The sequence below is a fragment of the Chelonia mydas genome, chromosome 3, assembly GCF_015237465.2.
Source record: "Chelonia mydas isolate rCheMyd1 chromosome 3, rCheMyd1.pri.v2, whole genome shotgun sequence".
Lineage (NCBI taxonomy): Eukaryota > Metazoa > Chordata > Testudines > Cheloniidae > Chelonia > Chelonia mydas.
The window spans coordinates 140203390-140230495 of record NC_057851.1 but is presented as its reverse complement, the minus strand read 5'-3'; the positions used below and the strand labels follow the sequence as shown (position 1 = coordinate 140230495).

At 41.2% G+C, this 27106-nt stretch overlaps 1 protein-coding gene across 6 annotated transcripts in view; it reads right to left on the bottom strand.

Annotated features, from left to right (window-relative positions):
* The window catches only part of CRIM1 (cysteine rich transmembrane BMP regulator 1), a 306847-nt gene that overhangs the window by 261645 nt on the left and 18096 nt on the right, over positions 1 to 27106 (bottom strand). For all 6 annotated transcript variants that reach the window (XM_037895411.2, XM_037895410.2, XM_037895409.2 and 3 more), the window contains exon 2: positions 21766 to 21939. In XM_037895411.2, the coding sequence (XP_037751339.1) occupies positions 21766 to 21939 (174 nt within the window). The remainder of the gene's footprint in view (positions 1 to 21765; positions 21940 to 27106) is intronic.

Here is a 27106-nt window from a genome sequence, read left to right as displayed (position 1 = left end):
TCCTATCCCAGAGCTGAAGGTCACTGTGCTTAGAAGGGTGCTTCTCTATACCTCTGCCAGATGTACAGGAGGGTCTGATGGACCAGAGTCAGACCTGGGCCTCACAGCCCAATCCATCAGGAATCTACAAAGCCTGTATTCAGTTTGAGGGGCTGTAATCTTCTCCGAGGAAGCAGAGGCACTTGAGCCAAGCATCACTGACTGGGAAGGCCTGAGGGCAGGATACACAGTGCTTGAATCTCAGGACCTTGGACACAGTTGTCACCCCATTTTGGGGGCAGAGGGGGAAAGAAGGCATGCAAGATACCCCCCAAGGTCCCAGCACTAGATTACACTTAATTGGCTAAGAAAACTACTATTTAAAATCTATTTACAGATAATAAGCACAAGAAACTAGCTAACGCTGTAGACGCTGGTTCCATCTCAGACCACAGACAGTAGAAAAGAACTAGGGAGGCAGTCAGTCTGCATTGCACCTTATACACTCAGTTCCCAGAACAAAGGAGAGGGATGCAGATGTGGACCAATGCACATTAAAAAAAAAATCTTCTGGTTTCAAGCACAAACTTAAGTTACGTTATAAACTTAAATTGACCTATGTCAGGTTGACTTACAGGCACTGTAGGGATGGGGCAGTCGCCCCGGGCTTCTCGGCTCCCCACTCCTTGCCAGAGGCACAGCAGCCAACTGGACTGCAGATCTCCAAATCGGGAGCATGGCTGTGCCCAGTGGGGAGCCGAGAAGCTTGGGGCAGTTGCCCTGTTCCTGGCAGAGAGCAAGTAGCTGAGAAGCCTGGGGTGGGGGAGGCAGCCGGGCTTCTAGTGGGGAGGTCCGTGCCCAGAGGCTGGTCAGCTACCATGCTCTTGGTGGGGAGCAGGGAGCTGAAGAACCCAGGCAGCAGCCCAGATTGAAGCAGGGAGCCCAGGCAGCAGCCTGAGCTGAGCGCCCAGCTTGGAGAGGAGACCTGGCAGCAGCCCAGCAGGGGAGCCCAGAGGCCACTTTCTTGTCAATTTCACCGCTCACAGTGGAGCCATGAAATTGACAAGACTGACAGCCAATAGATGTAAGTAACACAGTGTGTACAGGGACACTGTATCACTCTAACCACAATGACATAAGCCCTATACCTCTGGTGGAAGCGGAGTTATGTCAGTGTAGTAAGGCACTTACATCGGCAGGAGAAAGGCTGTATTGCCTATACTGACATAATTAAGTTAACGTAAGCTGCCTTAGGTGGACCTAAGGCTGTAGTGTAGACCAGGCTCCAGAGTGGAGTACATCAACTCATCTATACATTTGGCTAGTTTTACAACAGGATACATAAAAAGCACCAGCGAAGTCAGTACAAACTAAAATTTCATACGACTTGTTTATACTGCTCTATATACTACACACTGAAATGTAAATACAATATTTATATTCAAATTGATTTAGTTTATAATGGTATGGTAAAAATGAGAAAGTAAGCAATTTCTCAGTATTAAGGACTGTGACACTTTTGTATTTTTATGTCTCATTTTGTAAGCACACAGTTTTTAAGTGAGGTGAAACTTGGAGGTACGCATCAGACAAACAAATCAGACTCCTGAAAGGGTACAGTAGTCTGGAAAGGCTGAGAGCCACTGCTTTAAAATCAGTATGCTTACTCAGTCTTGGAAATTGCTGTGCCTCACTAGGGTGCAGGGTAAAATGGGACAAATTTAGGATCATTTGAACAAGGGATTCCCAATATACAGCACACTAAAAAATAGTTTTACAAAATTAACTTAGTCCTTTAACTTTTTTGGCTCACATTTGGGCCTCAAATGGCTCTGATCTTCCCCACACTGATCAGTCATTCAGAACTTCTCTGTTACAGCATGGCACCCTGTGGGGTGGGACTTTATGTTGAAAAAGTTATTCATACTTAAATTAAGAACATAAGTTTCAGCAACTGGAGGCAAAAAATGAAGTGTGTGCATGCAGCAGGACTAGGGTCCTTTGGAAGCAAGAGGGATTGCCAGGCAGCCTGTTTTCACAGTGGTAGCTCAAGGGGACAGGCTGCAGCCTTTGAACCTAAGCGGCACCCATTCACTGAGAGTTCAAGCGCTGCCTTTGGCAGAAACTCGGAATGACTGGTAGACACGTTACTGCTACACACCTCTATTAAGGGAGTTTTAAAGTTTGGGGAAATGGGCCCTGAGCAGTACAGCTACTTTAAAACTGGCTATCACTAATTTTCTTTTATAATAAATTACACATACTCTACATAGATATGAAAATGATTGCTAGGCATGTTATTACATTTCTGTGTAAGCCAAGGTCTAGGAGTCTTTGCCTCTTCCCCTCAGCCCCCGGAGATGGGATTCTGGGGAGTCTGAGACCCTCTCCCTGACTCCACCCTATGCCCATGATCTGGGAGCCCTGCCCCTCTGAGTAGGGAGCTAAGAATAAGCAATGCTCTGAGCAGGGCACAGGCTTCCAAGCAACAACACTAAGAAACCGACGGGTGAGAAAATCTATTGAGACAAATGGAGAAGATCACATCTCAGGGCAATTGTTTCAGGCAATATTCATCCCTTAGGATGGTTCTCATTCAGCTGAGAACATCTCATTGAGATGAATGGACTACTTCACACCTCTGGGCTTCCTATGCTGCATATGGATGTGTGGAGCCCCTTCCTCAAACAACGGATCTAGATTTAGGGTAGACACCCTGCATCTCCACTCTGCCTCCAGGTGGTACAGACACTCATCACAGTCCCATCACTTTGCCACTTCCACAAAAACCCTGCGAGTATACCAGGGGCATGGAGGACCAATAGGGGTGTGTGTGGAAGAGGTCAAAGCAACAGGCATGGTGCGGGGAATGACTGGCATGACTGTTGTGTTTTGTGTACTGGTGGAGTGTGATATACAGGAAGTCAGACTAGGTCATCAGGGGGTCCCTTATGACCCTAAATTCTATGATGGTTGGAGGAACTGGAGCATTGTCAGAGTAGCAGCAGGTGAATCTAAGCTGTGAGGGAAATATGAAGGGAGTCAGAGCAGCGAGGGGTTTTGGAACAGGGAAAAGTGGGTATAAAGTCGGGGGTCAGAACTGTGTGGTGGGAGAGGTTCAGGGGCTTCTGTTCTGTCCCCAAAAGCCCCAATATCTGCAAAGGACAGCTACTTACCTGGCCACAATCACCATAGCATCTAAGCACCTTTAAGATGGTTATCCTCAATACTCCTCACTCCTGTGAGGTAGGAAAGTACTATTATCCTCCTGTTACAGATGAGGAACAGACACAGATTAAGGGACTTGGCCAAGGTCACAAAGTCTGTTAGCAGAGCAGCAAGTTGAACCCAGTTCTTCCAAGTCCATGGTCCTAACCACTGGATCATCCCTTCTACTGATCGCCCTCCCACCCCACGTGGTTCTCACTTTAAAAAAATGCTTCCACATTGACTCCACGTTAAGCCCTGAATACTCCCCCCAGCTCAACCTGCAGGTCCCATGCTGATGCTTACCGCTCCATTGGAGGGGTGGGAGGGGAGGGGGGAAGAGGGAGAGGAGAGAAAGACTGTGCTGGATAGACAGACTGGAGCCAAGGAGATGATGCAGTGCCCTCTGCGAACAGGGTAATCATTGCCAAAGCAGTAAAAAAGAGGAAAGCTGAGCTATATAGTATATGCAGTGTTGGACTTAAAAAGTAGTAAATTAAATTAAAAATGAAATACCCCAATACTTTATTAACATAGCGTTACTAACACAGCAGTCCCTCACTGCTTTCTGGAATGTGAAGAGTGGCTAACTTCAACCTCTGGGAAAAAAGGAAATGTGATGCTAAAACATGCCCCCCAAGCCCTGAAACAACTTTAATTCTATCCACACTGGAGTGGCAACAGCCACTGGAATGGGTAAGGATGGTGTAAAGATCAAACCACCAAAAGAAGAGATTGATTTTCCATCTCTTGATATCTTCAGTTCAAGACTGGCTGCCCTATTAGAAGCTGCTTTAATCAAGCACAAGCTATTAGGCTCAATGTATGAAGGAACAATTAAGTTCTCTGGACTATGTTATACAGGAAGTCAAACTAGATGATCTATAGTTCATCTTGGCCTTAAATCTACAGTAAGTAAATAGTTCTCTCTCCTAAGAGTGCATAGCATTGTGCTAAATTCCAGCATTTATCTTCATGCATCCCAGATACATTCGCAGTGTTAGGTGTAGCTATATTGAGTGGGAGAGGGATTAGGTAGAACAGCTTGTCAGAGCCATTACTATAATATAAGGACAGATGCTAATGTACCTGTGAAGATCAAGTAGGCCTTATTTCAGTACTGAGTTTTGTAGGTTGTGTCAGAAGGGCACTAGGGTGTCTTCTTGTGCTGGAGATTGTCAGACTGGTAGCAGGGCTTAATGAATGTAAGTGAAGACACCTCAGAAGGAATTTGCAGGGGAAGGGGGAAGGGGTCGTAACATTTAGCAAGTCCAGGATGGTTTGCATGGAGCAGCCTCTGTTTGACTGTAGACCAGATGTAGGTAAACCGCTGTTTACAAACACCCTGACGTAAACATGAGTTTTGTCTACACACAGAGAAAGTTTTCACACTTCATCCTGCAGTGCTCATGTGTTGTATTCCCAAAGGTTTCTGTAGTATCTGTGAGGGTAGAGTCCTCTTGCGTAGGTAGGTGTTTGACACACATTTGAATGCCTAAGAAGCTGGCACAGAGCAAGCAAGGGCCATGAACATTAAGAGACTCTTTTCTGCTGGAACAAATGGTTTGCTACTGGTTGGGCCTTCAGCTTTGGGATAAAGACCCCCCACCCCCTTAAAAAAAATGTAGTTGCTTTTTTGAGCAAGAGGCCAGTTCATGGCCACATGCCAGAAGTCCATGCTAAGAACAGAGAAGACATGAGGGGGTCTGCCTTTCCTGAAACACTAACCAGACTTCACACAGAGAAAAGGGTGAGACGACACTCATAGATGTGAGTCTCAGGGCTGTTTGTTTTTCAAAGATATGTAACTCTGATGCTGTTTAAGAGTAAATTGTTTGTGATTAAGAAATTCCTTTAATTCTGTGTTTAATGTACTTGCCTACCACATTGTCCCTAAAGAGATTAATCAAGAAGCTAAGTGCCCACAGCAAGGTGGAACTCTGCAGATGTGGATATAAGCAGCTTTGGGTGCAGGAGGGCTGAGACCCTGGTTCTGGGGCCTAGGTGGCTGCAGAGTCTTGCTGCCCAAGAAGGGTGTCAGGCATGGGATTCACACTTGGTTGGTGCCAGAGTTCCTAGCACTTGGCAGTGATTAACCACTACTTGGACCCCAAAACTGGAGTTCTTGGAAGAACATGGGATCCAGTAGTGGAGTCTACGCATCATAGATTGGAGTCCATCCAGAGCAGTAGACTGGGCCAGGTTGTGAGATTCAGCATGAGAAATAAGTCTGCCAGTGAGAGAACTTCAGAGACCCAGGAGATGAGAAAACTTAAACCCTTCGCAATGTAAAAACAGTATGAAATCCTTTTTAAAATTCTCGTGAATATCCAGCTGCTACTGTTACACTTCTGCACATTTAAGTTGTATTTAAGCATAGACCAAGTGCGGGGATATACCTTCTACAAACAAATATTGAGTAAATTGAACCTGCCCTAGTTAGCATAAACTATAGATCTGTTGAAATTACAAATGACACTAGACCTTTTTGCACAGTGCCCACCAGTATGAAATCAGATCTGCTTCTCCTTGTTACGTTGTTGCAGTTAGCACCACCCCTTGGCTGGGAGCTATGTTCCTGCCACACAGGACTGCCAGTTGCATTTTCTATGGGCTAGATTCATCTCCTACCTGATGGTAAAAACTCCTCTTGCAGTGCTTCTACAATAATGGGGTTAGAAGCAGGACTGTAGTGGCTTGCAGGGAGCTATAATGACTAGAGCAGTTCCCTTCTGTTCTACAAACCCTGTTTTGGTGGGTATACATATGGCCTTAATGTATTAGACTTAAACCATTTTGGTGCCAGGGTTTGAATCTAGACTCCCCAATGGATCATAAGTAGATGGTTAAGTAGGTTTTGGCTAACCTCCACATAATATCCCAACTCCTTATATGCCTCTTTGGATACGGTCACTCTGGGGGCATTTAATAAGCAATAAGGAGTCCAAACATCATTAAGAGAGGGAGTGAATGTTGCCCAGTAGTGCCTCAACCTTCTAGAATGTAGAGAGGGGTTAACTTCAATCCCTCAAAACCAGGAAATACAAAGTTATGGTACATGCTAGCTCTGCAATCCAACCTTAACTCTGCACTCTTTGAGAGATGCCCAACCTGTTAACATCACACATAATGGATGTTTTAGTCTCGCTCACAATGAAGATTGCAATACAAAGTGGAGCCCCTGAAAAGAAATGGTATTCACAAAATAAAATGGATTTGACACAGCTATATCACCAATCTGTCACAACAATACCACCCAGTATGCCTCAGACAGGGGACATCAGTTAAACCCCTGACAGACAGGGGAATCTGACTTTGAAGAAAATGTAATGCTGATTTTTTTTTCTTTACTATCTTTGTTCTTATACAGCATTCACTGTGATATGTGAAAAACAAGGCTATTGAAAAGCTTTACATTTTTTTTTCCTTTAAAAGGTGGGCTATTCTTTCCAAAAATAAATCTGGAAGCTCTACTGAAATTTTTAAATCATAGCATCTGGGTGCACTACTGAAACAAAATTCCAGCCTGACTTCCAATAGCTTTGTTTCTTCTCCTTTTTTGTCCAAGACACCCTATGAAACAAGCCATTCAATTATAACCCGGCCTTGAGCAGACAGAAAAGACATGTAGCTTTTGGCATTATTACTGTCCCTTATCCACTTCTGCAAAAAGTCTGCAGTGACTACTGTGGAAAAAGAGAAGAGACCTACTGATGTAACTGTGCCAAGTAGTATGAAGACTCAAACCCAGATGCTAGAATGTTAGGCATTTCCTTTGCTACAATGTGACTGTATCCATTAGCCAAAGGTCAAATGAACATTTTAAGAACTTCAGTATTTTTTAACCTAGGGTGAATATTTTCTTTGCCTTTCCAGAGTTATGTGCCAGTGCCAAGCATGTTTAACTAACATTTAACACGTCAAATTAATTAATATTTTAGAAGCTAAAATTTTTGGCATGTATATTTTACAAATCATTTAAATTCCAGCACCTTAAATTAATGTGGATTGGTTTGTCACTATGACAACTATTTTACATGTGCATAAAACTCAAGTTTACAAAGCCAGCCATAAACCCACTTGACTATAAAAGTTCACTATTTTGTTCTCTTCCAAAGAATCTTTATAGCTCTTAACCTGGAATGCTTTGTTTAGTTTCTGTGTTGAAAGTTAAAATTAACATGATTTAACACAGACTGATCTAACGTAGCTAGACTCTAGCTATTTGACAGTACAGCACAAACTCAAAGACTACAGGTATTTTCTGGATAGTATAATATATAGTGCATAAGGAGATGGGAAACATTTGGTCAGCGGCACTGCTTTTAAAAGAAAAATCTCTGAAGCGAGGTATGTCTGAATTCCACATTGGCACCAAGGCTACCCAAAAAAGTAAAGAAGTCTTGGGATAAATCATAGGTGGAAGAGTGCAAAATGGAGTTCTTAGAGGGGAAGGATGGTCTTACTACAGCACTGCTTTGGGACTCAGGAGACTACTTCTGTGATATCTTCAGCAAAAACCACTTATCTCTGTTCCTCATTTGTAAAATGGGGATAATTGTTTTATCCTGATTTGTTGGTCTTGTCTATTTAGATTATAAACTTTTCAGAACAGAACTGTTTCTTACTGTTCTTGTATGGTGATTTGCACAGTGGGGCCCTGATCTTGATTAGAACCTCTAGGACCATTGTAATACAAATTATTTTGATTATGATTATTAATAATAATCATATTGATGATAATCAGTCATAATGAAGAGGCAAGGTAACTAACCCAGGGAAAACCCCTCAGACTATAATTTAAACAGCACTTGCCTTAACATATAAGTACTCAAGAACAAAGCTGTAAGGGTTAAGTTAAAAATATTAAATTGAGAGTAATGTTTTAAAGGCAATCAAATTCTACTCTATGTGTATGTACTTGTGTATATACACATAATCCTTAAACACACTTACCTGCTGATCCTGCAAACAATTACATGCTTAGTTTTATGTGCATGGGTAGTTCCCTACAGCAGGGGTGGCCAACCTGAGCCTGAGAGGGAGCCAGAGCCACAGTAATACATCAGCAGCGCCCCCAATCAGCTCCCCCACCCCCCCCAAGCGCCTCCCACCCAACAGCAGCCCTGTCAATCAGCGCCTCCCCCTCCCTCCCCACCCCACATCTCCCAATCAGCTGTTTCATGGCATGCAGGAGGCTAAGGCGGGAGGAGTGAGGGCACTGCAGGCTTAGGGGAGGGGACAGGAAGGGGTGGAGTGGGGGCAGAGCCAGGGGTTGAGCAGTGAGCACCCCCCAGCACATTGGAAAGTTGGCACCTGGAGCTTCAGCCCCCGAGTCGGTGCCTATACAAGGAGCCGCATATTAACGTCTGAAGAGCCGCATGTGGCTCCGGAGCCACAGGTTGGCCACCCCTGCCCTAGAGTCAAGAGACTTCATGGACTGACAGCAGATGGAAAGAAGGGAGGAGCAGGGAATCAATCAACTACCTCATGTCAAAATGCTTCTGAGGGAGAATGTAAACTACTCCCATGCATAAAATTGAAGGATCACTTTGAAGCCAGTCAACAACATCTCACCAATAATACATTTATCTACAATAATACATTGTATAAGGGGAAACCTACTACTTTCTTAGAGTATCTCTCTCTCTCTCTCTCTCTCTCTCTCTCACACACACACACACACACACACACACACACACAGAGAGTGAAGTTCAGGGAACATGGAAAATACTTTGAAGAGGGTCCTGGGCATTAGCCCACCAGCTCCTCCAACTTAGATTTTGAAATTTGTATTCCGTTGGCCCCTTCCTCAGATTTAGAAAAGACCAGAGGGAGCGGTGAGCCTTATATCTGTATTTTGAGACACTTCTTAATCAAACTTTCCACAGCTGATTCTGTACTGATTACAGTCACAGAAACATACAGAAGACAGGAAGCTCAAGGGTACATGCCTCATAGCTGGTTCCCTACTCCCTGGCTGAGGAATTTCTCCAGCATATGGTCAGTTCTGAGGCATGACACTGTTAGTCTCCCTGCATCTTCTCCCCACCTTTTCCCCTTTCCTCCAGGTCTCTGAGCAAAACATAGGAGGAGAGCAACCCCTGTAGATCTTCCATCTTTGACAACCAGCTGGCTTCTAGCTGCAGGCCACAGAGCCTGCAACCAGAACCCAGCATCTTTCCAAATGTATCAGGTACAAACACCAGTTTCTGAGGTTCTGTGTCTATGCAGCTAAAAGTTGCACTAGCCAGCCACTCTTCAATATATCATTATTTGCATTACACACAAGCTTATGCTGACATCACTGCTTTTCAGGTTTCACCCAATTATTGAATCTGTGCTGGATTATAATTGCTTACACGTACAATATTAGTTTGCATTTTTTCAAGTTGATTCTCATTTTATTTCTTGCTCGTGTTTCTACTGCATAGCTATATTTGCATTTGTAACTGTCACAACACTTCCCCACTTTAATATCATCCTCTATTTTCATTAAATTACTGTTTACTCCCTCCACTGATCCCTGCAAAATCCCACTAAATGTCTCCCCAACCACTCTTAGCAATTTATCAATTACCCTTTGCTAAAGGCCTTAAGTCTGTTTTCAATTCATGTGCAGATTTTATCCAACCAAATTTGAATTAATTTTGAGTATAGGATTTTATGAGACAATATAAATGGCTTCACTACAATCCAGATGGTTCTTGTCAGCTCTTATTTTTAGGCCTACATTAATAGTAAGACTTATTAGCTTTCAGTAGAAAGGGTCACTGCTCTGATTAAGCACAGCAATCAGTGTTTTTCCACTGATAGAAAAATGAAGATAAAGAACTAGATTGGGAACCATAGCGATAGCGGCTCAGATTCACTGAGAATACTGTAGCTCTAAGTTTCAAAATATTTCAACAAAAGGATACACCTTTATTACAGTTAAATGTACACAGCTCCCATATTAGAACAGGTAACAATGGACAGAGAAAAATCAGCTTCCACAATATTTAAAAATAGTTTACATTTTCCAAACAATTGATGAAAAGTTGTGTCTGAAAATTGTCAATTTATTAAAATCAAAATGTTTCATGGAGACCTTTATGTCAGACGCTAGCTTTATTTCTTGACACCTCACCTGGCAAGCTGCTGGGGACCCCAGGGCATCAAGGGTCTGCTGCTCCAGGGCAATCCAAATCTAAACAAAACCAATATTTCCAAAATACTCCACAAAACAGAAACCCTTTCTCCACCCAGTTCTAGCTTCAAGTGATTAAATATTCTAAAATATCGTATTATAGATATAGATATGTAAATTTTTACATACCATTCTCTAAAAGTATTAAATAAAATTAAACCAAACCTACATTCACACAGTATTAAAGCTTGCACATTTTAACATTCAAAAGCCAGAATTCCAGATTTCAGTTTGAATAACCAAACTCGCTAGTTAGTATTAATCGCAATACTGTCCAATCAAATGAGCATGTTATTTTCTCAATATTACAATTCACAGTATCTTCTATAACCCTCAGTAAGTGTGAATTTGCAGCTTGGTTTTTTTTTTTTTTTACTTACACTAATTTCACTGTCATTCTAGCCCAGTAGATAGCTGACACTTTGTACATGGTAAATTCTCATATAAGACAAAGTTGATAATCCGTCAGCATTACCTACTACATATTTAAATACAAGATCTACATTATCTGCCTTTGCCCAGAAACGCGGCCATGGGCAAGCCCACACCTCCATCCCAATGCTCAGGCCAAATAGCAACCTTTAGAAACTCCAGCCAGACTCCCTCCCGCCCCCGGGGGTAAAGCACAGAGAGTGAGAACTTCTGATCCCAGCAGTAGCTTCTGCAGCCTCCTTCAAAAGGCTTTGCCGGGGCAACCGCCCTGAAAGTAAAGTTTAAATGCAGTTTTGCTCCAGTTTGAGGGAAGAGAATCTTGTTATGTCTCACAACATTTGCTTTAGAACTTGCAACTGGTCACTACATATAAAAAGAAGACAAAGTTGTCCAGGTAGGAAACGCAGTTGTGGCTGGGCAGGAAAAGACAACGACCAGGCATTAAGATATGTTTGAATAATGCAGGCAGCAAGTTGTAATGATAGGTTGCTCTCAGCTATCCTATGTTTTCACTCTGAGTCCAGGACAATCCATAGTATCTGAACAGAAGCCCTTAAGCATCAGATGGCATGGATGCCTGCCAATGACAGCTTCAAATAGCTGAAAGTGAGATATGATCAGCACCCATTTGTCTCCATGGGGTGTTAACGCTGAATCTAAAGATGAGAAGTTGAATGTCAATATTATTTCACTGCTAATTATTTTGGCAGAATGTGCCTCTCCTACAATCCCAATCCAAACCCCATGACTTCCTGAGTACCAAAGGTTCCAAATGTCCCCTAGCCAGATGCTTGAGCTTCTGGCTTTCCCTTTCCACCCCTCCCTAACAACTTATACAATGAAGTTATGCACCATCAATAAAATTCAGCTGCAATACCTAAGAATGTAAGCACAATATTAAAATAAGTTAAACTGAACAAAAAAGGAATACTGTACCAACAATTTTCATGTTTAATAAAATAAAAGCTTCAGTTTTTTAATCTACCTGAAAGCTGCTGCAGAATTTCCAAACTGTCAGACTTTGCCATGGAATTTAGAGCCAACTTGCTACAATATACACAGGGCATTGTCTAGAGATAGAGAAGAGGAGGAGGAATACACCACTAATCCCTGACTGAGGGTGCCTTGAGCAGAATTCATTTCTCTTGTGGAACCGTAGTTAAATACTTATTTACAAAACTCTTATCGGCTAGAATAGACTTTAATTATGCAGTTAAACATTTTGTGCAGTCATCTGCGCTCACAGATGGTTCTTGTGCAAAGGTGGTACTTTTAATTAAATTGTGTTTGTTATTGATTTAATTCCAGTTCCCTTTTTGCACAAAAAATTGAGAATACTGGCAGAAGCAATTTAAACTGCAGACTGTTCTCTCCTCAGACTACGGTGCATGCTTTTGAACAGCTTAAAAGGTATAAATCTGGCATGCACAAACATTAATAAAAGGTTTAAAACTACTAAAACAATTTGCCCCACAGTTTGGGCTAAATTCTGCCTTCAAATAACTAAAACGGGAGCCAAATATAGGTAACAGGCAACATAAGCACATTCAAGGGCAAAATTTGGCCCTTTGCCAGGATCACATTCCTGACTGAAGATAGATGCCAAGTTTTAAAGTTCAGCCATTTGAGTTATTGGAGCAAAAACATACATGATTTTTTTTTTGAAAGTAGAAGATTTATTCCAACACTCATATAATTCAATAAAAATTCAACTTATTTAGCTCTAATTCTCATGAAGTATCAACCTTTCAGACCACACAGGTGAAGTTTCAGCCCAAAAGAAGTCAAATTTATGAACTGAAGGCTAATATTTAGAATGAAGCTGCCTTCTCAAATTTAATGTTCAATATAGGAAAATGCTGTAATACCTGTTGGACCAGCTTTAGAGTTATTCAACTACGTGTAAGAATAATGGAATGCAAAAAGTATGTTTCAAATAACTTCAACCATCTTCATAATCAGCAAATCTCAGGAACTTTAAAATAAAAATGGGGTGGGGAAGGAGGAGAGAGAAAGGAAGACAATACGAATCCCTCTTCCTCAACACAATAAGAGGTTTATGACATTAAAGGACATTTTTATCTCCAGACCAAAAACTGTGTTAAGAACTGTATTTGTTCTCGAGTGCAGTTTGACCAAATTTTCTACCAGAACATAATGTCTGCTGCAGAGATATGTACTTGGTCAAGTAAATGTACACTAATTTCTAAACAAAAATTTGCCCCCAAACCGGCAAAAATAAATAGTTTTAATTTTCACATTTAAATAGTCACTTTGTGTGTTTTATTATAAGCTTGATGGAAATGGCGCTTAGGAGCATTTAAGTTAAGAGTTTTGGAAAGATTTCTTTGCATCTGGTGGCACACTCATTGCTCTCTGTAGATTACTAAACCATTGCTTCCTAATCCTCAGTCTGTACATGTGTTACAGCAGTACTCAAGCCCAGATCAGAATCAGGGCCTATTAATGCTTGACACAGAGAGCTGCAGTCTAATCAGAATATTTGAGGATTTATTTTTCCTTTGGAATGCACCAAACTGCTGAAGGATAAACTCAGAATACACCTCTCCCTCAGCAACTCACAGAGAATCTCTCCAAAATTTTTAGTGAGTCCTTTAGCTGGACAACACTACAATGCGTTTTCGCAGCTGATGAGAACAAGCCTTGAAGAATTCCCCACTTATAACCTCAACGCCAGATTTTCTGAGGTACTGAGCACCCATATCATTTGAAGTTAGTGAAAGATGTAGGGTTTCTGCATCTCTGAAAGTTAGGCCCTATTAGTAGTTCCCTGAATGTTTAGGAAAATAGGAGGGGGAGGCAATCTTCCAGGACTACACTTTAGCTTAGCCCATCTGCTAAGAACTTCCTCTTTTCTTCTAGAAAAGTTCTTGAGAGCCATCTGATGCTTTCATACTCACAGACTTGACTCTTCCCAGATTCAGCCTCTGGAAACCCCCACCCATGGTCCAGGTCTGTCAACTTCCCAGTTATTGGATCAAACTGCCATCAATAGATCCTTCAGAAGCTGAAAATAGCCACACTTACTTCCTGGAGCTCAAGAACATGGGAATTCCTGCACCAAATCAGACCAGTGATCCATCAAGTCTTGTATCCTGATTACCATGACCCAGTATCTGATGCTTCCTTCCTTCGTAGGAAGGTTCAAGAAACCCCTATAATATATATTTACATAACTTGTTCGTATATGTTTTTTCCTAGCCTCAAATTTATTCATTGTCGTCTCATGCCCTGAAACATGAAGGTTTATGACCATTAAATGTTTAACCATAGCTAATGTGAACACTCCAAAGTTGGGCTGGTTGCCAGACACTTCCCATGATAGATCCAGTTTTCAGCTGTGCATAACTTTGCACAGCCAACCATTCAGACAGAATTATTCCAAAAGCTCTCACGAATCTTCCCTGTGACTGGACTCTGCATGTCTCTTCCCCACAAAACAAAATGAGCATGCTTAAGCCCAAGTCTACAGCTAAAGGCAGCTTCCAGCTGCTTCAGGCTGAGGTGGTACAAGACACCGAAACGGAGGTTAGAGAGCCTGTCCCCCCTGCGCTTTCAATGCTCCTCCCCCTGCTGGCACTCAGAAGAGGAGAAAGTAGGCAGATTTGAGTGCAGAGAAGACAAAAGCAGGCTAGGGTGGTAGAAAAGGTGTAGAATGTGAGAAGGAGGAGCCTAGTGAAAGACTGAGCAGGTGAGAAGGGCTTGGAGGGAAGGGGAAGTTGTGCAAAGAACCTGGGGCTAGGAGTCAGCTGGCAGAGAGTAAAAGGGAAACACAGATTGGATGAGGAACTAGGTGACTGTCTGAACAAAGACTGGGACTAGGAACCAGTGAGGGGAAGGGGGACTCACCTGACAAGGAGCTGGGCTGCAGGGAGAAATCTGGGACCAGCAGGGTAAGAAATTGGGACAGAGTGAGGGAGGAAGCGGGAAGGGCAGGAAATTGAGACTGGATGAAGAGCCCAGGGAGGGAGATCAAGTCTGGGAGCCAGTAGGGGGAGGTGGGAAGAGACAGACCAGATGAGGAGCTGGGAAGGACTGGCTGGGCAGGGAAACAGGGTGTGGGGAGTGGCAGACTGGAACTTGTACAGCAAGCCTGGAGGGAAGACTAGGAATAGGATGAGAAGACCAAGACATTGAGACTGTGACAAGAAGTCAGGGGTGAAGAAGAGACAGAACTAGTAGGGAGACAGGGCAAAAAGGGTCAACCTTGCAGGAAAATGGGCAAGAGAGTCTATGCCCACTAAAGCATACTTCCCTCCACAGCCTGGAATGGACCCAAGATCTAGGTCTCACCATTCCTCTGGTAAACCCAATGGTAGAAAGCGTCTCATCCCACTTTCATGTTAGGTTATCATCCCCTGTGAACCACTATTGCTATTAGCTCAGGTGGTTGAGAATCTAAACATTCCAGCTTTACTAATTAACTAACCTGTGTATTAATAATGCCACATGATGGTATTTTTTTTTTCAGTTTGCTTTTTAAAAACCTAGGCAATTACACATGTACACACCTATATTAAAAGAACATTAAGGTTGTAAAGTCAAGCAATCAAAAGTTAGAAAATGCCAGAATCAAGCTTTATTCAGCCCCACTGTGCATGCGTTATGATGATCAAAAACTGATTTTCCCCCAGGAACTCTGCCTCATTCAGTACATCAGATGGACTTAGGGATGAATCAGGACTGTATAAACAGAGACCTGCCTGTAGGATCCCTGCTTCATTGGTTACAGAACTTGGAAGTGTAACGAATGAGTCAGGGCATCACAGGAAGAGAAAGGAAAAACTTAAGGTTAAGGCATAAAAGAGCTGGATTCTACCCCCGCCTCTGCCACAGAGTTCTTATGTGATGCTGGGCAAATCACTTAAACCAACCTTTTTACAGGTAATCACTAATTGAGAGTTCCTCAATTTCTGAAAGCCTAACTTGGTATCTTGTGGTCTGACATGCAGAAGTGCCTAGAACCCTCAGCTGCAACTGAAGTCAACAGGAACTGTGCTTTGAACATATTCCATGCTATATTACGCAAAGTATTCTGACAAAATCAGGTTTTAGGTGCTTCAAAATTGGGCACCTAAAATTACTGGATACTTTGACAATTTCTGTGCCTCAGCTACCCATCTGAAAATGGGTATAATACGGCTTGTAATAATATGGGTTTTGTTAGGACCCGAGGCCAATGCTCTAAGAATAATTAAATTCCCTTTAACTTAGGGTTGTTTTTACCTGATCACCAGTTGATCAGAAAAAACTAATTTCAGTATATTACAATTTTTGTTCAAGAGCACAAAGTTATATAGTTTCTTTTATTTCCGTGAAGTATTAAACAAGATAATAATGAAATTACCTTGTAAACTGAGTTAAATCAAGGAGTTAACAATACAACTTAACTGAGTAACTACAAAGAGAACAGCTTAAGACCAACAATTGGTGAAGTTACTGCATGAGCACAACCAATAATCAAATCACAAAATTAACATTATTAAAGGATTTATTTAATCTTTCTATTCTTATGTGGTTTATTTAGTAACTTATTTTTCCCTTGTGGAAAAAATGGATTCAGGTTTAAATCTTTAGGTAATCCAGGTGGCTCAGATCAATAAGATTTGCTTTAAATCTAGGTTAGTTAATACCCAAAAGTAAAAAAAACATGTACTATATACTTAAACACCCATGCTATTACTGTTACTGGCCAGCCACACACACAAGGCTAGGATAGGTCTCTCATGGCAGGCATCCCTGCACAGTCCTGTTAAATAGACAGGGTATGTCTACACTACAATTAAAAACCTGCAGGTGGCCTGTGCCAGCTGACTCGGGCTCACCGGGCTCAGGCTACAGGGCTGATTCATGGCAGCACAGACCTCTGGGCTCAGGCTGAAGCCTGAGTCCCTCTCACCTTGCAGGGTCCTAGAGCCTGGGCTCCAGCCCAAGCCCAGAAGTCTACACTGCAATGAAACGGCCTCACAGTCCAAGTCAGCAGGCACGAGCCAGCTATGGGTGTCTAATTTCAATGTAGACATACCCAAAGAGAAAAAGTATCTGCTCTTTACCTTGCTTGCCTTGTAGAGCTTCAGACTCATTCAGGAACTGCAGTCTAGGGAACCAGGCAACATTTTCTATTGCAAGTACCATTACACTAGTGGGGTGGTCACTCAGGTCAACTGACTTATCTGATGTCCTTGGCTTGGTCTATACTACCAACTCCGTCAGTATAACTACATCCCACGCAACCTCTCAGATGATCTTCTGATCAAAATCAGGGGAAATCCCAGGTTTCTCACCTCAAATGCATTGGCCAATCCAGATCAGGCAATGCCATTCTGACTCTTGATCCACTTATGGATGTGACTAAAAACAGCGTTCTAAAAGGAGAATCCCATAAGTCTATGTTTGTCCCAAATAAGCAACACTGATGGAATAACAAGAAGTGATGACTACCAAGATTACTTAAATACAAGGGGTTGAGATCAACAGCAGAAACTCTCATCAATGACTTCTTGGTTATTGGGGCCTGTTGTCTTCCTGGTCATTACTTAAGACCCATTGTCTTGACTTACAAAAGTAATTCCTTGCCCATATTTAAACTTCAAGAGAGACAAGGCCTCAAATAAAAATTTGCCAAACTCTCACATCTGGGATACAGTGAAATAATCTTACACCCAGTATCAAGGCTCAGTCAAGCTGTTCAAAGCTACTTATTAAAATCAATAAACCAACTTATTAAAAATATAACCACTTAGTTTCTACTCGATGTCTACGTGACCATATGCATACATGTCATACCTACACTCTTATCTCATAGGAGTGTTGTGAAAATAAATTCATTAAATGTCTGTGAAACACTAAGATACTTCAGTGATAAGTGCCATCGGAAAGTCAAGGAGAAAAAAAAATTAACAATTCTGTCTTCAGAGCTGGGTTTGAATGGTTTCCAGTAAATGAGGCCTGGGGTTACACATTGAACAGTGAGGATAAAACAAAATATTGAACAGCTACTTGAATGTTGCAAGCAATTTATTTTTATAATCTTCAATTACTGTGTACTTATTTACTTAGTTTCCTAATTGTTACAAAGAAAAATGTTCCCATGTCATTAACCAGCTGAAGTTAGAAACATCAAGAAAACAGTTATTTGTGCATCACAGTGTTCCTGACCTGTTCCTTGAGAGTGGTTTCAGAGTGGTAGCCGTGTTAGTCTGTATCAGCAAAAACAAGGAGTCCTTGTGACACCCTAGAGACTAACAAATTTATTTGGAAATAAGCTTTTGTGGGCTAAAACCCACTTCATCAGATTCATGGAGTGAAAAATTACAGTAAGCAGTACATATATTACAGCACATGAAAAGATGAGAGTTGCCTTACCAAGTGGGGGTGGGGGGGGTCAGTGCTAACGAGGCCAATTCAATTAAGATGGAAGTGGCCTGTTCTCAACAAGAAAAGGAGTACTTGTGGCACCTTAGAGACTAACCAATTTATTTGAGCATAAGCTTTCGTGAGCTACAGCTCACTTCATCGGATGCATGCTGTGGAAAATACAGAAGATGTTTGTTTTTATACACACAAATCATGAGAAAAAATGGATGTTTATCACTACAAAAGGTTTTCTCTCCCCCGCTTACAAGGAGAGTGATCACTTTACATAAGCTATTACCAGCAGGAGAGTGGGGAGAGAAAACCTTTTGTAGTGATAAACATCCATTTTTTCTCATGATTTGTGTGTATAAAAACAAACATCTTCTGTATTTTCCCCAGCATGCATCCGATGAAGTGAGCTGTAGCTCACGAAAGCTTACGCTCAAATAAATTGGTTAGTCTCTAAGGTGCCACAAGTATTCCTTTTCTTGTTGAGAATACAGACTAACATGGCTGTTACTCTGAAACCTATTCTCAACAGTTGACAAGAAGGGGTGAATATCAGAGGGAAAATTACTTTTGTAGTGCTAACAAGGCCAATGTAATCAAGGTGGACATCCCATTCCCAACAGTTGACAAGAATGTGTGAGTATCAGCAGAGGGAAAATTACTTTTTGTAGTGACCTATCCACTCCCAGATTTCTTGTCAACTGTTGAGAATGGGAGATGTCCACCTTGATTGCATTGGCCTTGTTAGCACTACAAAAGTACTTTTCCCCCTCTCTTGATATTCATCCCTTCTTGTCAACTGTTGACAAGCCATCCCCCAATACCCCCCCCCCCAATACAATCAATACAAATGTTCATGGCGAGGAGGTGCACCACCAAACACCAGGAGCCAAGTGGGCAGACACACACAAGCAATTTAACAACTATGGTGGCTGTATGCCAACATAAATAAAGTTGACAATTTTATAGTGTTGACATGGCTTGTCTCCAGAGTTTTTGTACCACTTTAGAAACCAATACAATTTAACAAGTACAACTCCCCAGCGTGGATGTAGTCATACCAGTATAGCTTCTCCCTGTGTATTTATGAGAATAAGTACTTACAAGGTAAAGCACATTTTTATTTCAATCATAAGTGTATTTGGCAGCATACATAACATGGCCTTTGTTTCACTGCTGTAATGGGTAGTAATGCACATGGAGTTTTTTGTGCATGTCCTTTTTATTTTGTTTTTTTAAATGTTTCTCTGCTTATAAATGGGGGGACACTTCTGCTAAAAAAGTATGCTTTATGCTGTAATTTAAATATCCTCTGTCATATTCAAGAAAATCTGTTGTGGTTATGCTTTTCTCTCCCTCCCCTTTTGCTACTAATTCAGAAAAATAGGTTTAATCTGTGGAAAGTCTGATGCTGTAAGTCCTGTTCTGTAGAATACTTTGAATAGTTAGGAGTGTAGCTGGAACCTCTTAGAGAAGAAAATTGTATTAGAGCTTTGTCATGAAGTGACAATGACTTACATGTTAACTAGGCTTTCAGTGTTGGGGGGGAAAGAAGGGGGAGAGGAAGGAAGGAAAGAAAGAGGGAGACCTGAATATTTTTATTTTCTCAAAGTATTGGCTGTTGAAAAACAAAAACAAATAGAGCAAAAACCAGTGAAAGACCAAACTTATCTTCTGTTGACCGTTAAAGTATTTAATGGTTTAATGTGGCTTCAAAGAATTTCTCTATAGTTTCGTAACTGAAGGGCTTCACAAGCAGTACAAAGTAGATAGAAGAGTACAGGCTAAATCACTTAGAAATAAATTACTCAGGACAGCAGACATCATTTGAAGCTCGTTAAGATATACACAGCAAGTATATTATCTCCCAGAAACACAAATAGTCTAACATTACTAACCTACAGTATTATAAATTAGATATCTGTAATGGTACTTGACTTTTATCCAAGTACTTTACAACATTAATCCTCAGAACACTCTTGTTCAGGAGCCAGATCAATATTGTAAACTCATTTTCTGAGACAGGCAAGTTACAGCTTCTCTGTCTGTTTCTCTAAGACCACAGATGCTGTCTTTGTCAGAGTCAGGATCAGAATTCAGCACTTCTTTCTCACAGCATTAGACAACATATCTATCACTTTAAGTCATGAAGTGTGGAAAAAAACTGCAGACAAAAATTTTAAAACTTGAAGTGTTAGCTTCTTTGCTGCCTTTTGTACTTCAGAGACATCCCTTGGTACTACTACACTTCTAGATCAATTTTAAACTTTTTCAGTTAGGGGTATGATATCCAATAAACTAGCAGTACAAGCCCCTACTGTGGGTAAGCTTCTAACAGATCAGACCCAGCACAGAGGAATATTCACTTTCACCTTATTATTATTATTCCATATTTTTCTAGTTTATTGTATGAGAACTTTAGCAGGTTTTCAAATTACTGTCATTTTCCATTGCTCAATTAAGATTCACACACTTAGGCAAGTCTCAAAACATTTTGTTTTCCCGGGAACTTGTTAGTTTACTTATTTAAACTACCCTCATAACTCAGACCAACATGACTAGTATTCTTTTAGAACATTTAAGTTTAACACTGCATTGAGTCACCACGTGAAGCTACAGCTGTGGACTTTTAGTTGAGTCCAGTCACTCATTTACATATCTGAAATAATCTCCTTGTAAATTCTTAGGATGTGTTGGAAAATAAATGTTATGACAAAGTAAAATTGCATAGACAGCTGTCAAGAACCACAACATTTTCCATCCCAGCTCAGAGAACTTTTAAGAAAGTACTTCATGCAGGTTTGATTGCAACACAATATCCCTGAACTGACTCTTTCGCCGAATTTAGGACTGCTTTGTTAAGTAGCATGTAATATAGCAATGTCTTAAGTGCTATGACATCAAATGTGAGTATGAGGATAAGTATACACAAAAGTGTTGATCTAAAGTGAGCTAAAACAAAGGGAAAACAAGCAATTGAGAAGTACTAGTATTAAAGTAATTGTACGTTATATACTTCTGAAAAAGGAGTAGCAATTCCATCATCATGCAAAACATTGAGAGTCAAGGCAACCAAGAACACCTTAAGATTTTTACTCTTTATTTAGGATATTTAAAGTCCCAACATTTTTTCATCTATCACTTTAAATATAACAATGTAATTTTGAACAACTTGCTTTTCCACGACTCTAAGCATTTGTGAAGCTGCACAAAGGTCAAAAAAGGACACAAACAATTTGTGTTGGTTTTGTCCTTGTCAACAGTGAAATGCACTTTTTAAAAAGACACTTAGCACAAAGACAGACAATATCAGTCTCATCCATTTTCAAATTGAGGTGTCTTGAGAGTCAAACTGGATAAACCACATCTTCCTTAAACTCCACAGTGCTAATATTATCTTTAAGACTTTTAAAAAAAATCACTCCTGTTCTTTTTGGAAGTTAAAGGCAGTTAGTCCCTGAAACCACTAACGTTGTTTTACAGATCAAGTATCATCATCTAGTGATAGGCCCTAGTGAAAGATACACAATAAGGAATTACAAGTTGAAAATCACTAAAAATCAAGTGCTTACCTTCAATCCTTTTTAAAGCTGACAGGCAAGTATCCTGGCTTGGAAACTCAAATGGATTACTACAAGTGCGAATGGTGTCACATTCACATTTCCCATTGATTATGTTGCAACCGGTTACAAGGTTTTCATTGCAAGGTTCAAATCCAAGCAGCTGATCATCATCCCAATTTTCATCTGAAAAAACAAAATGAAGTCACTATGTTTACTGTATTTTCACTTAAGTCCACTTAACTGCCTTAAAGTTGCCCACAAAGGTGCCAACATTAGGCGCACTCAACAAGCTTTGTTTTTTCCCCCTATTTAAAAAAATTAAGTGCTATTATAAACTGGACACCCTATGTTTCTTATACCACTTTTGTATATATAAAATTTGAGGGCCACATGCAGCAATTTTATTTATTCAGAAATATTAATCCAGACAGTATGAATGCTGAATACTAGATTGTTTGTTACATTTCCCTATTCTGATATTAGTATTAATACTGAGGAAATAATTTGCGTGCAGTAAAATCAAGTGCATGCAAAACGCAAAAAAGCAGCACTCTCACTTGTGCAAACTGCGATACCTTTAGCAAACTACTTGAAATGAGAATGATTTGCTGGAGAGAATCTGAATAATCAGGATTATACAGGGAAGAGGTAAAATTGCTTTAGTGAGTGAGATAATGAGGAGACATTGGAAATTAACAGAAGTTATTGCTTGCAGTAGGTCCTATATGTAGTCAATCTGTGGAATTAACTTCTGCAAGAGGTCTGAGTCAAATACTATAGTGAATTTAAGAGAGGTCTGATAACAATAGTGGCCTTTCTAGTGTATGCAAGCACCCATCATTATACTAGGAAAAACTGCTCTACTGTCTCACAGGCTCTTCGCTGCCAACTGCTAAGGAGCTTCTCTTAGTGATAAGACTGTACTTTTGAAAAAAGAAGATTAAGTTCCATCCACAGTCACTGAAGTTCACATAGCTATGGTGTAAGATACTATCATTAACTAAATATGTGGCTAGGGAGAATTACATGTCTTTCCTGAATACTATAATGATCAACATGTGCCATAAAGCACAAATGCCCCAGAAGCCCCCCACGAGAGAACTATACAAACAGGCTTAGTACACTATGCACAATTGTTGCACAGGTAGTAAGAGATTAAACAAAAAAAATCACATTAGTCACTGCCAAATGTGGGACACTGGACTAGAGGGGACAGTGTTTGATTCAGCCTGGCAAATCCTCTGTTGCTAGGAAACAAACAGTCTGAAGTTGTTAACAATCAAATCCTATTAATGACACAAACCAGGATTCATGAAAATCTTATTTTACCAATGCACCTAAAGAGCAAAACTAGCATCCTTTGCTTTGCAGGACCAGTGCCGTTTCCAATAAAGTTGAAGATAGTTTTAAAGATCATGGCAAACTGTAGTTGCTTTAAAAGACAATGAGACTAGGCAGCAGGACAAGGAAGTGCAAGTGAGTTTCAAACATCATGGAAAATAAAGCACTTTCTTCCCTTAAAGAGATTACTCACCAGTAACTCTGAGCAAGAGTCACTTCTGGACTAACTGGATGTTAGAGCATGATGATAAAGCCAAAGAGTAGCGTCTGGTGAAAGTGTGCACTGAATTCTAGATTACTTCTTCACATATCTCCACCAGAGGAACATGTTTAATGTATACCACTGATGGTGCTGCTGTGGGTATTTAAACCAGGAGGTACTGGTTTCCTAGCTAAGATGTAACATCGCATCCAGCAGGAAAGTGTCCAGAAATGTGTTTTCACAGGTATATGTCCCTATGATACAAACTGCCTGCTTGAATTTCTAAAGGGCTTGGTCTTTTCCAGATATGAATGGAGTACTCTTTGCACATCTATTATATGCAGATATGTTTCCCCAGAATGTGAAAGGTCTCAGGAAGAAAACAGGGAAATGCACTGGACAGGTGAAAATCTGAGGCCACCTTAGGCCGGAATGAGGCATCACTGGTCAGTGTCTTTAGAGACCAGTACAAAACGGTACAGACGGTACAAAAGTGGCATCGTCATCAATGCATTAAACTCACTTGCCCTCTTAGTAGATGTAATCACTTTGAGGAAGTCTGATTTGATCAGTAAATGCTCTAGAAAAGCTTAAATGAGATGGCTCATAAGGAGGGTTTATTAGCTTTGTTAGGACAAGATTTAGCTTCAATGATAGTGGGGGAGAGGGGAAGGAGAAGACATTTACCGTGCTGTTGAGGAGCTTGAGGACAATAGGGTGAGAAGGCACACACATTTTAAGGACAAACCTAACGAGCTTCTATTCTTACAAGGTGGACTTTTAAGGAAGCCATACCTAAACCCCAAAATCTAAGGTTTAGATGGGACTCCAGGACTGCAGTGATCCTAGCCTAATATTGAGTTAGTCCTTTACTAGTGACCCAGATGGTGAACCACAGCCTTTTCTCTTTATAGCAACTCAGGATGGAACCTTTCCTGGATTACAGTCAGATGGCTTGGACGCTAAGGGGTGGGGGGAGTCCACATTAGTCAAAAGCTCATCCTCCATGTTGCAAGGTGCAACGTCTCTAGGCTGGATACAGGATCCCCCCTTGCTGTTGAGACAAGATGCCCAAAGAGGCAGCAGGTCATGTGGCTTTCTGGCCAGCTGCAGAATACACAAGGCACCAGTACTCGTGAGACAACTTTAAAGCTATTAATACATCTCTGCCCAACATGATCTTTTGACCTTGGGTATCTGGGAGACAAGGTATACAGACAGTGTTGGCTACTGGCCGTAAAATATATGCAGGAGGAAGCTTTTGCCCCCTCTGCACTTGGCATTTGGTGTTTTGTTTGGAGGCAAAGATCTCTATTACTGTGACTGAATAGACTACAATGGAAGTACTCTGAACTGGTAATGTTTTGTCATCATGCAAAACCTCAGGCACTTGATGAGACTGTCATGAAAGGAAGCATGTCCTATAAGTTGAGAGCCACATAACAGTCTCCTTGGGATAAAAGAGGGATAAGGCCTCCTAGGTTGTGCATCCTGAACTTGAATGCTCATATGTGCCTGCTGATGTTTCTGAGGTTGAGGACAGATTTCAGATAACTGCTCTTCCAATGTTCCCATAGAGCCTTCTCTACGACTCTCTTCTTGACCTACAGGCCTTTCTAGTGAGATGGTTTTTTGTTTGTTTTAATATAAAGAGAGGAGGGGGAGAGGAAAGGGGGAGATGGCCATGTGGCCTGATGCAGAATTGGGTAGATTTGTATCCATTGCAGATGGTGTCCAGAAATCAGAAGTAATCATGCATCTGCATGTTCTATAGGAGAGACTGGGTTAGAAAGGAGGGAATGAAGAGAGGGTGATTGGAGATATGGTGCAATTGGTATATGGCTCTCAACTGTACCCTCAAAATTGCTGCTTGGAGTAAGATACTGTGAGGAATCCTACTTCTGTACTGCTGAGGATGTTTGCCAGCAGAAGGTTTAGAAGATGCCTATGAAACTCCATCCCTTGACGTTGTAAGGGAGACTGTTCCTGAAGGTATAACACTGATAGAAGAGAGGCTTCTTCTTCAACTTGGAGGAAGTTAATTCCAGAGGGTGGGCAGCAGCCTAAATATTCTACAGCACCTTGTCACTAGGGAAGCCGCTACCCTCCAATGGGAGGTCTGATTTTCTCCTAGGATTCCAGTGATCTGTCAGCACTAGATAAGGGATCAGCGTCAAGGGAGGGCATGGTGCCTGGCACAGTGCTCTGTACTAGAGATGATTTTGTGGCTTCCAAAAGAGTCTTCATGGAGCTCTGTATATAGAGTCACAAGCAGCTGGAGTGAGCCCTGGCACGGCTCCAGAAGGATACCAAGTCAGGAAAGGAGTGCAATGCCCCAAAGGCTATTCAGAGGATCCTGCAAGCTTTTCTCCAAAGAAACTGAAGGCACTCCAAGGTGGCTCTGGAGTGGAACCTGAGGAACAGTTACAGTACAGAATCAGGTAGCAGAAGAATCATGCAGCAGAGCAACTAGCACCATCGACGGTGCTAGACCCCCAACTCAGAACAGAGATTGAAGTGCTATCAGAATCTGAACAAGTAAGAGCGTGTCATACTGAGCGTGTGTGGCACACTGTATATCGGGCTACCGGTGGCAACAACATAAGTATTACCAAACATGGACAGGTATGCCCATCTCCACAAAAGTTATTTTCACACTACTGCTGGTCCTGGAAAGTAGGCAGTGCTCAGCAATTCACACGTACTATATAGAAACCCACTGAGCTATTCCCTCAGTTTATTTCCATCAAATGCTTGAATTAAGGGGGACAGTCTTCAGAAGAACCGCTGTATTATTGACTTTTACTCAGACCAAGTAATTAAGACTTGATACATCATTGATGATTTTCTGAAAATTGGTACTTCATTTTCAGGGCTTATCTAGACCTGAAATACAATTTGGATTGAAGTAGTGTGTGAATTTAAAGCAGAACATCTATTCCAGAACAGTTCCATGTGGAGATGAACACTAGCTCCTAGAAGTACAGCCTCAGGAAAGTGTTACATGATGGTGAAATGTCTCTTTCCTGACCTCTTCACAATATAAAAGCAGTTAATAAGGTACTTTATTGAACATCATTGTAGCATTTGTTCTAATTATAGTATAGGAAATGTCTGGATTACACTACCCTGCATTACAAGAGTTAGATACACTTGTTTCTAGAGACAAAAAGTGTGATTGTGTTAGACGCTAACCTGAAGCTCCATCTTTGTTTTAAAAAGGCACACATGCATGTAATGTACAAGTGATGAGAAAGTAACTATGTCAGGGAAGAATATATTGCTGCTGAAAGGACAGTGAAATGTTACACAGTATGAAAATATTTGACTCAAAGTTGGTGCACTAAGATTAAAGAAAAGTTTTACTACACTGATACTAACCTTCCTGCCCCTCCATTCCCCTTCTCCCGTCACCAAACCTTTTTCCTGTACTTTGCTTTCCTTTTTTTCCTGCAGACTATTTCAGGCACTCCTTCCTCCCAATGAATCTCTTTTTACATCCCAGCCTCTTTCCTTCTCAGACAATATCCTTGTGAACATACACTACTGCTACATAGCCGGCATCGTATTTTTCCACACCCAATCTCTATCAAGCTAACAAAAGAAAAATGTACGTGTGTGCGCGCACGCGCGTGTGACTACAAATAAGCGTCAAGGTTGAAAGATCAACTTTGCACCCTCCTTAATATACTTTATCTTTAGATAAAAGATGTACGGGAGTTTCCAGTGTATTGTGAAAATGTTAGCAAACACTGTAGCTGAAGCTGTACTTCTGAAATGGTCACCTTCGAGTTGACTTTTAGATGA